Below are 15,050 nucleotides of genomic sequence, written 5' to 3' on the forward strand. Positions count from 1 at the left end.
TTACCTGTCCAGCAGGCTCTGTCGGCAGAACCCGAGTTTAATGCGGACACAGATGGCTACGGTTTTGGTTTGGGATTCTGATCGATTTGCTACCAATCTGCGGGCATGTTGGTATCATTTTGCTATCTGGGTATACCTAGACCAAGTATTCGCTCTTTAGTGAAGCTAACCAGTTAACAAAAAAATGCATTATCTTCACGTATTCTTTTTTTTTTTCAAATACCCAGTAAGCAAACTGTCAGCAGTATGTCGACAGATTGGCAGCAGATTCAATCAGAATAATGCAACAGATCCGGTACCATCTGTGTCCGCATTAAGATTGTGTTCTGCCAGCAGATCCTGCTAACATGATCTGACAGCAGATTGGCGACAGAAACTGAGCAGAGCCTGCCGACATAACCTGGCGGCAGATTGGCGGCAAAAATAGAGCAGGATCTGCGCAGTGTAGTTGGCAGCAGATTGGGAGCAGAAATCGAGCAGGCTCTGCGAGAAAGTGCCGTAGTAGTACAAATTTATTGGAGCAATATTGGTTAACAATATAAATCTAATTTTTTATGTGGGGTATGAATTAATTTCTTATATTGGTCCACTATTGTAAAGTAATCTGTTTTTTTAATCAATACTTAATTTGATTAAATGGGCAAATTTAATGCCTTCAGATTGCTTGCGGCGTGTGTGGACGTTGTTCATGAGAACCTTTGTGCCGCAAGTGCAAAATTCTTAGAAAAATTAATATTATTATGTCAAGACGCGTATATTAACTTATATAACTGTCAGGCTAAATCTTAACATCGAGTAAGAACTCGACATGTTCACCACCTAGCGGTGCGGAGCGAAAACGCATATTCCTAGCCGTGTAAATTTGAATAGTGTCAAAAGCTGCAGATCCTGTTCGGTTTCTGCCGCCAACCTGGCGCCAGGTTATGTCAGCAGACTCTGTTCGGTTTCTGTCGCCAATCTGCTGCCAACTAAACTGCGCAGATCCTGCTCTATTTCTGCCGCTAATCTGCCGCCAGGTTATGTCGGCAGGCTCTGTTCAGTTTCTGCCGCCAATCTGCTATCAGATCATGTTATAAGCAGGATCTGCTGGCAGAACACAAGCTTAATGCGGACACAGATGGTACCGGATCTGTTGCATTATTCTGCTTCATATCTGCTGCCAATCTGTCGGCATACTGCTGACAGTGTGCTTACTGGGTGGATTTTGTACCCAATCTGTGGCCTCTCTGCTCACATATTTTGTCGAACAGATTTTGCCAATGTCTGTTCTTCGCAGGTTTGGCTGACTGAGTATAAGTGTTGGTTGAACAGAGAATTATATATCTATATAATTCTTTCCTTTTAATCAACTATTTGGAGAAAGTAAAATATATAATATAAGAATGGCTCTCTGTCAATGTACCAACTTCACGCTTTTTAAAGGGACACTTGGTGAATACTTGGTTTAGTTACCCAGTAAGCAAGAAATATTAACTCAGATAGCAAAATGATACCAACATGCCCGCAGATTGGTAGCAAATTCGATCAGAATCCCAAACCAAAACCGTAGCCATCTGTGTCCGCATTAAACTCGGGTTCTGCCGACAGAGCCTGCTGTACAGGTAATGTGAGCAGATTGACAGCAGAAATCGAGCAGAGTCTGTACACATAACCTGGTAGCAGATTGTCAGCAGATTGAGAGCAGAGCCTGCGCACATAACTTGAGAGCAGTTTGGCAGCAGAAATTGAGCAGATTCTATACATAATCAGCTGTTAAAATGACCCCTAATCCATACTGCTATTTAAATTGCTATTTTTCTTTATTTTCAATGGGAAAGAAATGCAAAATTGAAAAGAAATATACAATAATAAGAATGAAATATATATCCAGTAAAAACAATGTGAACAATATGGTTAAATTAAAGTACATTTGGCTTGATGTGTTTTTCTGACAGTTCGTTGCATAATCTCTCTCTTATTGTTAATTTATTCTAATCTGAAGTCCGAATTTTGTTTTCGAACTTCAGATTGCTTGCGGTGTGCGTGGACGTTGTCCATGGGAGCCTCTGTGCCGCAAGTACAAAAATTTTCAGAAAAATTAATATTATCATGCCAAGGCGCGTATATTAACTTATATAACTGTCAGGCTAAATCTTAACGTCGAGTAAGAACTCGACGTGTGCACCGCATAGCGGTGCGAAGCGAAACCGCATACCTATCTGTTTAAATTTGAATTGTGTCAAAAGCTGCAGATTCTGCTCGGTTTCTGCTACCAATCTGCTCACATTGCCTGTCAGCAGACACTGTTGCATTTCTGATAACAGTTTGATAACATCATCTGAAAGAGCAACTTCTGTATAAAATCTGTTGCCTTTCTGACATCAAAAATTTACTGCAGACACTGCTCAGAATTTGTTCGTGCAGGTTTGGCTATCTGGGAAACTAACGTTTTGAAACGTTGATTTTATGTTCAAATTATAAATGTTTTCACATAATATTTTACAAATGTTTTAAAAATATTATTTAGTAATATAATATTTGTAGATATATAAAAATATTTTAGAAATATTAGTATAAGTATTTTTTAATGTTGCTTTTCAGTAAACGAGAAACATCAAATAAACGTTTTAAAACATTGATTTTATAGATATTTAAATGTTTTTACATAATGTTTCATGAATGCTTTTAAAACGCTATTTATAAATATTCACCAAGCGACCGATAGATGGCCAGGCCAGGCATGACGTTCTCGCAAGAAACATTTGCGTTATCACCTTATAAATAACCATCCGGAAAACTGATCCAGCACTCTTTTCTTCTTCTTTTCTTTTGAAATCATTATTGCTTGAAATGATATCTCATTCCAAAAGAGTGAGATTCCACTACACGAAATTTAGAGAGTAATTCATAAAATATAAAAATCTAGTTTTTTACAAAAATGTGACTTAACTCTGTCTATCTTTGAGGCACTGATATATAGAAGTCATAAATATTTTTCTGATGGTTCCTGAAATGTTTTTTTCCCGAAAATTGTTGAAAAATATTGCTTATAATAGAAATAAAATATTAAGAATAATGTTGCATAGATGTTAAAATCAATATTGTCTTAACGTTGATAAAATGATAATATATATTTCATAATATGTTTATATATCATTACTTTATAATATTATAAAAACGTTACTATATAATGTTAAGAAAATATAAGCACATTATTATTGCAACGATATATTACTTCTTTTCTAACATTACTGAAATCTCTAGATGTGACTCAAAGGTTATTCACTATGATGTTGTATACAACATTAAGAGCTACATATTTGAAAATGTTACATGTTGTCAAATATCATTGTATCAACGTTGCATTAATGATTTTTTGCTTACTGGGTATGAATGTGTATATCTATATATCTTATATACAGGGTGTCCGGTAATGATCGCCCCAGCTTCCGTACACGAGTAGAGCGGATCGAGACGAAGAGAAAAGTCCTATACCGTTTTGCGATATTCGCAATAATAACACTGGTCAACAAAGTTTTATCGTTTTTAGATTGTTTTTAAGGGAATGGGTATTCTTTACTAATTTGGGTGCGCTAAACATGAATCTGGCCTTTAAAATACTAAATTGGCTCTGGTTTTTTAAATAAACGGGATCAAAAGTGCAAAAACCCGTGTTTTTGGTCATTTTTGAACACCTGTAGAAAAACTACGGGAGCTCCTAAAACTTTGTAATTAGGATGAAATGAAAGCCTAAACCTTGCCTTTTTAGGCTATAGATTGAAAAATGAGGTGTCTTTAACTTGGAGTAATAATTGTTTTACGAACGCGCATCGATTCCGCCACATGCGATCCGCCACATGTATGAGCAGATGAATGAGCAGATGCATTTCGTGAGTTTGTTACGAGTCATAAAGTGTGTTTGCAAGTGCGAGGTACCATTCTTATATATTTACATCGTATAAACATTGGAATTACGATTTAAGGTTTGTATAAATATGAGTTCATTACGAAAACTTTGTCTTAATCATCCAGATGTATTCTGCTACATTTGTGGTGAATATACTGTAGAAAAACACAGACGAAGCCGAAGACAGGGGATACTAGTGATAAAATAATTGGAGAGCGGAGAGAACAGTGCACGCGGCCAGAAAAGCATGTGGCGGAATCGGTGCGCGCTCTTAAAAAAATTGTTAGTCCAAGTTAAAGGCACCTCCTTTTCCGATCTATAGCCTAAAAGGACAAAGTTTAGGCTTTCATTTAATCTCAATTAGAAAGTTCTAGGAGCTCCCGTTGTTTTCTACAGGTGTTCAAAAATGACCTAAAACCCACGGTTTTTGCACATTTGACCCCGTTTTGTTTAAACACTAGAGCCAATTCACTATTTTCATTTCCACATTTGGATTCTACGGGAAAAAACCTATCAGAATGAGTTGCCATTGGCCCGACAAAAAATTCGTGTTCCCCAGTGTAATCGAAATATTGAATATTAAAGTCAAACGAATCCAGAGCGCGCGGAGGCGAGTGTCGAGCCGCTCGAGGTATAGGATTATCAGGGGGGAATTCACAACCCAAAATTTTCTACACCACTGCCAATTTTAGACAATGCCATAAAATTCGAGAAAACACTGCCGACATTTTCGCTCACTGCCGACATTGCCTAGTCAATGCTTACAATGCCGTCAATTCCGTATTAAAGTTAAGGTACTGCCATGCAATTATGAACACTGCCGCGAATTACACTTCGCACAAAAATTAAGGGAACACCTAAAGTTTTCTTAAAAACGAAGCCCACTTTGAATTAGCGTAACTTCCGTCCAAATGATCGCAGAAAAATGAAAAAAAAGCAAATTAAAGGTCAAAATGTTTACTTTTACGTCCTGTAGGTTAAAATGTCGAACGTATCCATTTTTTTATGTTATGTTACTCGGAAAAAAAATTTTACAATTTTCAATTTTCTTTTCCGTGTTTCCGCAATAATCTTGACGAGGAGAAATTTTTATCGAAATTCCTCACATCGGAACTGGAAAGTACAACTCTTCCCCTTTAATTTGCTTTTTTAAACATCTGGATACGATTTTTTTAACTGAGTTATTGAAGTTTAAAGAAAAAAACCCATTTTCAACTTTGACAGCTTATATCTCACGAACCAATCAACCTTCTGCAAGTAAAAAAAAGCAAATTAAAAGGTAAAGATCCAACTTTAACATGAAATTATCAGATTTAATGAATAGTTACTTTTACGAGAATTTATTCCCGTTTTGCGAAGCCATAAAAATACCAAGAAACGACATGTTTAGACAAAGGAATGTGGAACACATGGATCACGTCTCCCAGGTGGCCCGACGTAAGATTTTAAAGTCGAAACCTTACTAAATAAAAACCTACTTGGACTTTTCAATTTTATCAATTTTTAATCGAGATATTGCATGCTAAACATTGTCTATGCTTCGGACATCACGTTTACCGCAATCGCAGTATTTCCACAAAGTGCAAAAAACATAAGAAATAAGATTTTTATTTAAAATATCGATATCTCAGCTTACAATATTATCTTTTTTCTCTTTTTTTAAATTTTAATTTTTTTTATTTCTTTTAATTTTTTTCATTTCTTTTAATTTTTATCTTTTTTATCTTTTTAAAAATTTTTATCATTAATATTGCGTGTTCCCGCCACGACTTCGAATAACAGCGTTTAAGCGTTGACGCATATTGATGCAGCGTTGGATTTCCCGCTGCGGAATTTCTATCCATATCTCACGCAATACAGCGCCAAGCTCTTCAAGATTTGCTGGCGGTACTGGGCGCTGTCTCAATGTACGACCAACAATGTCCCAAACGTACTCTATTGGGTTAAGATCAGGGCTGTTAGGAGGGTGGTTCAGTAAGGTTATGTCATTCTCCAGGAAAAACTGTCGGCTCGTGTTAGCAGTATGAGGACGAGCGTTATCTTGCATGAAGACAAATTGCCTACCGAAACGGTGTCTTAAGGGCAGCACGTGCGGTCTCAATACCTCATCCACATAACGTTGAGCAGTCATTCCTGGAGGTGGTACAATGACCAAGTCGGATCGTTGGTTATACGAAATTGCAGCCCAAACCATTACTGAACCACCTGCATAGGCTCTTACTGATCGTACGCAGTTTGAGTTGAACCGTTCCCTTCTGCGACGCCAGACACGTTCCCTACCATCATTATTGTACAAACAAAATCGAGATTCGTCAGAGAACCATAATCGTGTCCATTGTCTGAAGCGCCAAGTAACGTATGTACGTACGTAATTCAAACGCGCATATCGGTGATTACGATTTAGAAACGGCACTCGAACAGGCCTTCGAGCACGCATACCGGCATTGTGTAGCCGGTTTCTAATCGTTTGTACTGCTATTCTTTGTCCTGTCGTTACTTATAATTCATCCCTCAGCTGTCTCGCGGTTATCATTCGTTGGGACGCGTTTCTGACGATTCGTTTGTCAACTCGGGCAGTGATAATCCGCCGGCGACCTTGGCCTGCTCGTCTGCCAAGTTCATTCGTTTCTTGGTAACGAGACCAGGCGCGGTTAATTACCGATACGGATACCCCTAACTGATTAGCAACATGTCTTTGAGAGTGCCCTTCTTGTAGAAGAGTAACGACTCTCATTACTTCGGGCTCTGACAAGTAACGTCGAGGCATGATGTGACGAGTTCTAAAAAGTGATTGTCACCACAGTCTTTTTACTTTTAAACGTCTTTTATGTTTGATACATCTGCTGGTGCAACTAGCGATTTTGCTTGTAAGTTAAACGTGCGTCACGCGACCGACCTCAGAATGTGGCATCTCTAGTATGTAGAACTGCTAGACGCGGCTCACGGCTCGCCGAATTGGAGGGAGTAGAGTGGAGGTAACGCGCGAAGCTTCACTTTTTAGAACCCATCACATCATGCCTCGACGTTACTTGTCAGAGCCCGAAGTAATGAGAGTCGTTACTCTTCTACAAGAAGGGCACTCTCAAAGACATGTTGCTAATCAGTTAGGGGTATCCGTATCGGTAATTAACCGCGCCTGGTCTCGTTACCAAGAAACGAATGAACTTGGCAGACGAGCAGGCCAAGGTCGCCGGCGGATTATCACTGCCCGAGTTGACAAACGAATCGTCAGAAACGCGTCCCAACGAATGATAACCGCGAGACAGCTGAGGGATGAATTACAAGTAACGACAGGACAAAGAATAGCAGTACAAACGATTAGAAACCGGCTACACAATGCCGGTATGCGTGCTCGAAGGCCTGCTCGAGTGCCGTTTCTAAATCGTAATCACCGATATGCGCGTTTGAATTACGCACGTACATACGTTACTTGGCGCTTCAGACAATGGACACGAGTATGGTTCTCTGACGAATCTCGATTTTGTTTGTACAATAATGATGGTAGGGAACGTGTCTGGCGTCGCAGAAGGGAACGGTTCAACTCAAACTGCGTACGATCAGTAAGAGCCTATGCAGGTGGTTCAGTAATGGTTTGGGCTGCAATTTCGTATAACCAACGATCCGACTTGGTCATTGTACCACCTCCAGGAATGACTGCTCAACGTTATGTGGATGAGGTATTGAGACCGCACGTGCTGCCCTTAAGACACCGTTTCGGTAGGCAATTTGTCTTCATGCAAGATAACGCTCGTCCTCATACTGCTAACACGAGCCGACAGTTTTTCCTGGAGAATGACATAACCTTACTGAACCACCCTCCTAACAGCCCTGATCTTAACCCAATAGAGTACGTTTGGGACATTGTTGGTCGTACATTGAGACAGCGCCCAGTACCGCCAGCAAATCTTGAAGAGCTTGGCGCTGTATTGCGTGAGATATGGATAGAAATTCCGCAGCGGGAAATCCAACGCTGCATCAATATGCGTCAACGCTTAAACGCTGTTATTCGAAGTCGTGGCGGGAACACGCAATATTAATGATAAAAATTTTTAAAAAGATAAAAAAGATAAAAATTAAAAGAAATGAAAAAAATTAAAAGAAATAAAAAAAATTAAAATTTAAAAAAAGAGAAAAAAGATAATATTGTAAGCTGAGATATCGATATTTTAAATAAAAATCTTATTTCTTATGTTTTTTGCACTTTGTGGAAATACTGCGATTGCGGTAAACGTGATGTCCGAAGCATAGACAATGTTTAGCATGCAATATCTCGATTAAAAATTGATAAAATTGAAAAGTCCAAGTAGGTTTTTATTTAGTAAGGTTTCGACTTTAAAATCTTACGTCGGGCCACCTGGGAGACGTGATCCATGTGTTCCACATTCCTTTGTCTAAACATGTCGTTTCTTGGTATTTTTATGGCTTCGCAAAACGGGAATAAATTCTCGTAAAAGTAACTATTCATTAAATCTGATAATTTCATGTTAAAGTTGGATCTTTACCTTTTAATTTGCTTTTTTTTACTTGCAGAAGGTTGATTGGTTCGTGAGATATAAGCTGTCAAAGTTGAAAATGGGTTTTTTTCTTTAAACTTCAATAACTCAGTTAAAAAAATCGTATCCAGATGTTTAAAAAAGCAAATTAAAGGGGAAGAGTTGTACTTTCCAGTTCCGATGTGAGGAATTTCGATAAAAATTTCTCCTCGTCTTGATTATTGCGGAAACACGGAAAAGAAAATTGAAAATTGTAAAATTTTTTTTCCGAGTAACATAACATAAAAAAATGGATACGTTCGACATTTTAACCTACAGGACGTAAAAGTAAACATTTTGACCTTTAATTTGCTTTTTTTTCATTTTTCTGCGATCATTTGGACGGAAGTTACGCTAATTCAAAGTGGGCTTCGTTTTTAAGAAAACATTAGGTGTTCCCTTAATTTTTGTGCGAAGTGTATTATGAACACTGCCGCCCATTATCGTACGCCAATGGCTATCCTAAAGCTAAAGAAGAATTCTAAAGCTTTCCTGAAATATTCTACACAATTACAAACAACTCAAAAATATAAAGAACTAAAAAACTTTTTATTTATGAATTATACATGTAATTGTACATTATTATATGCCTTCTGCACTTCATTACAACTTCAAACAACACTAAATATAATAATTAAATAATCAAAATAACTTTAAACATTCTTGTTGATTACTTATCTTTTTTAAACATTTTGTACTTTTTTTCAATTGCACATAAGTCGTATCTTTTAAGATTAAATGGATTTAAGCCTAATAATGAAATAGGTCCATAAAAAATATAACATTTTTTGATCTGTTGCACGTCTTCTTGCTTGGGCCAGTTAAAACTATCCAAATTTCGGTACAAAAATTTTATCTGACACGTTGTCTCTTCGATTTTTATTATTCTTCCTATATACCACTGATCATCATAGTATACTGCGTAGTATTTTTCTTCGACAATGGCTATTTGTTGCTTCTTCGGGGTATCCGAATTAGAACTACTATTCCGTTTTGCCACATATTCACCACCGCTACTTTCACATTCTGAAATGTACTTCTGTTCGTCTTTAGTTTCCGTCTCACTTTCTTGTTCCTCTTCCGTCAATTTACTTCTTTTATTCTTTGGTTTTATTGGGAGTTTTATAGATTTCTTTATTCTCTTTCGACTTTTTAAAAACGTAGATTTCATTTCTGGAAGGATTTTTTTGGTTTTTTGTGAGCCCATGCCCTTCACTCTATCTAGTCGGTTTGCAAATAAACGACTTCTGTTTTCAGTAAAAAACCAGCAAAGGGTTGATTTCTTTACAGTTATAGTTTTGCCAGTCTTCAGTTTTATTTTCAAAACTGATCGATTATTGTTTGCAGTTTTACTACAATCCTTCAAATCCAGATGATCCATGTTTTGAAAAATAGTTTTAGATTCAGTAATATCATTGAGGTCTGTTTCGGAAATAAACCCTGAATTTTCATTTGGAGACACACTATCATTATCAGATTCACTCCGGTTGTCTTCGTGATCGAAATAATCAGCAGAGTCTGGCTTTATATATATCGTACAAAAAGCTTCTTCTGTAGTATTTATTCCTAGCTCAAGACAATCACTTAGTACGTCAGCTTTAGCGCGGAAAAGAATTTCTTTGATTTCGCTAAGTGTTATTAATTTTCCACTATCTTTTTTTGCTGTATTTCCCAATTTTGACGAGCACTTTTCCCTCGGAAAGGTAAATGAATCTCCTAAAATGAATTAGTCGAGTAAATAAGATTGAATTATATTCTAGTATAGTATATATAGAAATGATATATAATATATAATATATGTATAATACCTAAGTCAGTGACGATTTCATTTATCACTTGAATCCGGGACAGCCTTCGCAAAAGGTCTAGTGTAGAAAAATTTACAACTGTCGAGTAAGTGCTCGTCATTGACCTTGCTTGACGGAATATTCGTTCACAAGTTTGGCTTGAAAAGAACCAGGGTAAAAACTGTTCTGGGTTATCCTTTAGTTTGATTAGTAGTAAAATAAGTCCATGACCATTAAGTTCTATACATGTATACGTATTTTAAGTTATAAAATTCTTGTGATCAATCTTATTTATGTAGAGCCAATGTCTCCAAGCCCTAAAAAAAAATATTGTGTACCACATGTTATAAATTCGGTCCGAACACGTTAATGATTTGTTTAAGAAGGCTTCTTCAATTTTATTCATTAGGGTCAGATATTGAATGGTACATTTGCTACCAAGTCTCTGCTTTAAGGTATTTCTTATTTTTTCAGAAGATATTTTTTTTGCGGCATTGAAGTTCATCTTATCTTGAGCTATAATTTAATAAAAAGTAATTAGAAAACGAATGCCTACAACAATGCAAATCTTACTAATCAATTATTATATTATTAAGTAGAGTAGTAAGTAGTAGTATTATATTATTAAGTAGTATATCGATAAAGGTTAATTAAATTAGAAAAATGCCATTTTTCAGATGAGATTGGATCTTAGTAGCCTAATAATATTTCTTGTGTAAATATCATACACCTTATCTAACCAGATAAATTGCGCTGATTGTTTGTCGGTCTTCAATTATCGATTAAAAAATATGTAGATTTGCTTGTAGATTCCGATAGGGAGTTGTGTTTTAAAGACCGGCGCGCAGTTTACTTGATTGAATAAGTTGTATAATATGCACGCAAGAAATATTATTAGGCTACTAAGATCCAGTCTCGACCGAAAAATGGCATTTTTCTCATTCAATTATTATATTTTACCAACATAATTTAAATCATCATCATCAGAAATATTTGTATTGTATTGGATTGTATTAATGTATTTGATACACTATGAAGTATTATCGTAATTAACTGATCACTTACAATTTAAATCCGATTTACATAATAAATGGGTGTCTTTATGAAATTTGTCAACCATTTCCTCTAAATGTTTTGAAGAAATATATTCATGTCCCAGCTTCATAGTTGCCCCTGGTTTTAAAAGTCTTGTCTTCATTTTCGTGAGAATATGTACTGTGTCTTGAATTACTGTCACCTTATCGGTATTAAAAGACATCTAAAAAATTGAAAACGGTGTTATCTGATTGCCGATACATAAACAAATAAAGTACTTACTTGAAAATATGGAGAAAGCTCATTAGGTGCATTTTCTGGAAAATTACTAAATATTTTCATTCCTTTCAAGCAACGGGTATCGCCATCAGAAGAAAAACCCTCCACAACAATTCCAAATTTCGCAGCCTCTTGTATCAGGAAATTCCATCTGTGCACTACTTCTTTATAGGTAAATTTATTGTCACTCCCAAACATGCAAAGACAAAAAGCTGGTACTTTGTCTTCTAGAGGCTGTGCCATAAAAACAAACATTATTGGATAAAATGCCTGTTTGAAATGCTTTCTGTATATTCCAGGCTGAGTTCACAATAAATTTTTCAGTTAAAGAAAAGCCGGTTTCGTCACTTTTATCAAGCACAAATTTAACAAGTTTGTTTGACTTTGGATCGTACTGAATTCTCTTCAACACTGCAGTTTGATCTTCGCTAATAAACACTTTTAATGGAAGTTTCCTAGCATTTAGATACATTTTTTAATTTGCCATATAAACAACGCCCTCTTGTACAGTTACATTTTCATTTAACGTTCTCTTCAAGGTTGAAAGAGATGGAAGAACATTTTTCAAATTACTTTGTAAAGTTTCATAAGTAAGTTTACCTCCAATTATGAATAAGTACAAAGAAAACCTTATCAACTCATCAGTAAACCTGTTGTGATTCGAAGGACAACTGCTGTTATGTCGAGCAGAAGTCATAAGGACTGTCAAAAAGTTACTCTTATTTATATTTTCCATATTAAAATTATCTTTACATGATCTTATAATTACGCTCCCGAGTTCAGTATTCTCTGCAAATATTTGTTGCACATGTTCCTTTATTTCAAAGAAAGATGTAATTTTTGTTTGATCTTTTGAGAGGGATTCTAATCTTCTACGGTTTCTTTGTCGACGGGAATATTTCTCGTTTTGCCACTTTGATGTTTTAGTAGTATCAGTGAAAATAACGTTATGAGACTTTAAGGAAACGATAGAATTCCCCGCCTCATGGAAAATACTATCGTCCTCAAAAAAATCCTGAGTGTTTAAGTCGTTAGAATTTGATGCTCTAGTGTTGTTTAAATTGGAAATATTGTTGTCAGAATCATTGTTGAATTCTGCAATAGAGGGGCTTTCACTTAATACAGAACGATGAACGACAGTATTTACTTGCTCTGTAACAAGATCATGAAGGCTGGACTCCAGATCAGTGTGAGTTTCCAAAATAGACTGACTAGTTAGAGGGCTACTTATTGTAGATGCATCATCTGTTGTATTGGCATTGGTAACAACATTTTTCTTTGGATTTTTGAGATTTACAAATTCTAGAATTGAAGTAATTTTGAAGGGTTTTTGTGTGGGCTTTAGTTTTAATTTATCCGACTCATTTAGTTTCTCTTCAAAATGGGTCTTGAAATGAGAATTGAAATTTGAACAAATCCATTTTCGTCCATACTTTCCAATAACCACGTTGACTTTAATTTTTTGCTCGCAAATAATGCAAGTTATGTGAGCAAACATGGAATCTTCTTCAGGATCTTCAAAGATTTACGTCTACTTTCAATTTATTAATTTTGTTTAGAATTTGGACAGCTTCCTGTTCCTTTAAATTTTTAATACAAAAAGCTTTAATATAATCACAACTTATGTTTAGTACATGGGTTTCGTCTTCAGTTATAGCTGTATTATTATTTTCCGTTTGAGAGTCTGGTACTGGATTTGACAACTTAGGTAAACGCAAAGAGGCTTGTTTTACCCTGTAAGGTCTGTTAGTTACATTTCTGGCCTTACATTTACATTTGCAGCGGCAGGTTTGCTCATTTGATTTTAACCTTTTTCCACCACACAATTCCACACATGCATTTTTTATGTTAATCAATAAGTTTCTATGCCCGTTAAGAATTTTAAACAGCATAGGTTTTTTAAAGAAAATGCCATAAAAAGTTTCGTTTTCCTCTTTTGAAAAAAGCTGCCATAATTCTTCCTGAGCAAATTTTTCCATTTGATTAATATCTGCATCGGTGATGTTTTGGAACTGAGATAAAGTGTTCCATCTACAGTATTTTATTAACGATAATATATTATTTGGAAGGCTCGGAAATTTGTTTTGTATCAAAAAGTTAAATGTAATCTTTTCCGAAGGTTTATCGGATAGTACATTCTCAATTGTCGGCGATGCATTCTCTAAAATATAAAATCAAAGGAAATTGAAAAAAGATGCTTTTAGAAAACATCGCATGATTTTTGTCGCATATTTTATAGCGAATTAATTAAGAGGCTTAGCCCCAGTGAGAAATAATTCGTCGATTGACGTCGAAACGATGCCGAATCGATGTCGAAACCGTCAAATCAACGTCGATTCGACATCGTTTCGACGTCGATCGACGAGTCATTTCTCACTGGGGCGATGTTAGTTAACACCGTTAAGGTTAGAATGTCTTTAATACACTATATTACATTAAGATGAGCAAATTGTACTTACCCATATTAAATTTATTAACTGCACTACTTTAAAGTAGTTTAAATCAGGCACGAAAACTCTTGCTAACTATAACTATGACTATCAAAAATGCCGGCCTGCGCATTGCTAGCATCTGTTAGCATGCGAAGAGACTGACGCAACATACGTTTCGTGTGCACTCGAGACTACTCGGAACCGTCCCGAGCGCACATGGACACGATACGTAGTTGTGTGTGTCATCCCTTCCCATGCTTCCAAATGTTACCAGTGCGCAGCGACCGAAATCTGGCATCTCTGGAAGTCTGTTATTGTTAGACTGCACATGCGCATATCCAGGAATAGGAGTAGTGGGACGTCCACTGCCGTATTGCCGAGTCAATGCCGGCTAAAATTCTGATAATGCTTTAGCAATGCTATGCAATGCCTTCTACATTGCCACTGCCACTAGTCATTATTACCACTGCCCAACCACTGACGACAATGCCGTCAAATATTATAGGCCACTGCCTACTTTTTTCAGTCCACTGCACAGTGGGCTAAACTCGAAAAAAGCTGGCCAAAAGTAATAACTCGAAAACATGACGTTTTAGAAAAAAATGTTTCAAATAAAAGTTATAGGATTTTAAATCAGGTATTAGATAATAATACTAGTATGACTGTGAATAGCGTTGCCAAGGTCACGCAAAGGTCACCTTGAATTTTTTAAATGGGAACCTCCAGTTTTCATTAGATATTTTTGTAGCTTACCTCAAGAGCTTTTCAGAACACTATAACAAAGTATTTATCCGTTAAATACTTCGAAGTTATGAAGCTTGAAAGTTACAGTCGCTACCGCGCCGCGTCGTACGTTTCGCAGCATTTAAAAATTTCACGGTGATCTGTACATGATCTTGACAACACTATCAAGGTCATACTGGTATTGCTATGTAATGCTTCACTTAAAAACCTACAACTTTCATTTCAAACATTTTTTACCAAAACGCCAAATTTTCAAGTTATTACGATATGAAAATTAAAATGAAACATCCTGTATATAACGCAAAGGTGTGCGTTGGTGTGTACAATTCAAACGGAAATACTTAGTTTGAATCCT

General features: G+C 36.3%; 1 protein-coding gene across 3 annotated transcripts; it reads right to left on the bottom strand.

The window, feature by feature from the left end:
- Positions 1 to 8,948: 8,948 nt before the first annotated feature.
- On the bottom strand, positions 8,949 to 14,550 carry LOC105281531. Of its 3 annotated transcripts, none has more exons than XM_026973535.1 (5): positions 13,979 to 14,550; positions 11,523 to 11,753; positions 11,271 to 11,463; positions 10,227 to 10,721; positions 8,949 to 10,134 (listed from the first exon to the last, which is right to left on the bottom strand). In XM_026973535.1, exons 4-5 carry the CDS (start codon positions 10,324 to 10,326, stop codon positions 9,089 to 9,091), a joined length of 1,146 nt encoding a protein of 381 aa, XP_026829336.1. In that variant the 5' UTR covers positions 10,327 to 10,721; positions 11,271 to 11,463; positions 11,523 to 11,753; positions 13,979 to 14,550; the 3' UTR covers positions 8,949 to 9,088. The 3 variants fall into 3 exon arrangements, with proteins under 3 accessions (XP_026829336.1, XP_026829333.1, XP_019887910.1); XM_026973532.1 differs by having other exon boundaries at positions 11,523 to 13,680; XM_020032351.2 differs by having other exon boundaries at positions 11,523 to 14,550.
- Positions 14,551 to 15,050: the final 500 nt, after the last annotated feature.

Source organism: Ooceraea biroi, chromosome 1 (genome assembly GCF_003672135.1).
Source record: "Ooceraea biroi isolate clonal line C1 chromosome 1, Obir_v5.4, whole genome shotgun sequence".
Taxonomy (NCBI): Eukaryota; Metazoa; Arthropoda; class Insecta; order Hymenoptera; family Formicidae; genus Ooceraea; species Ooceraea biroi.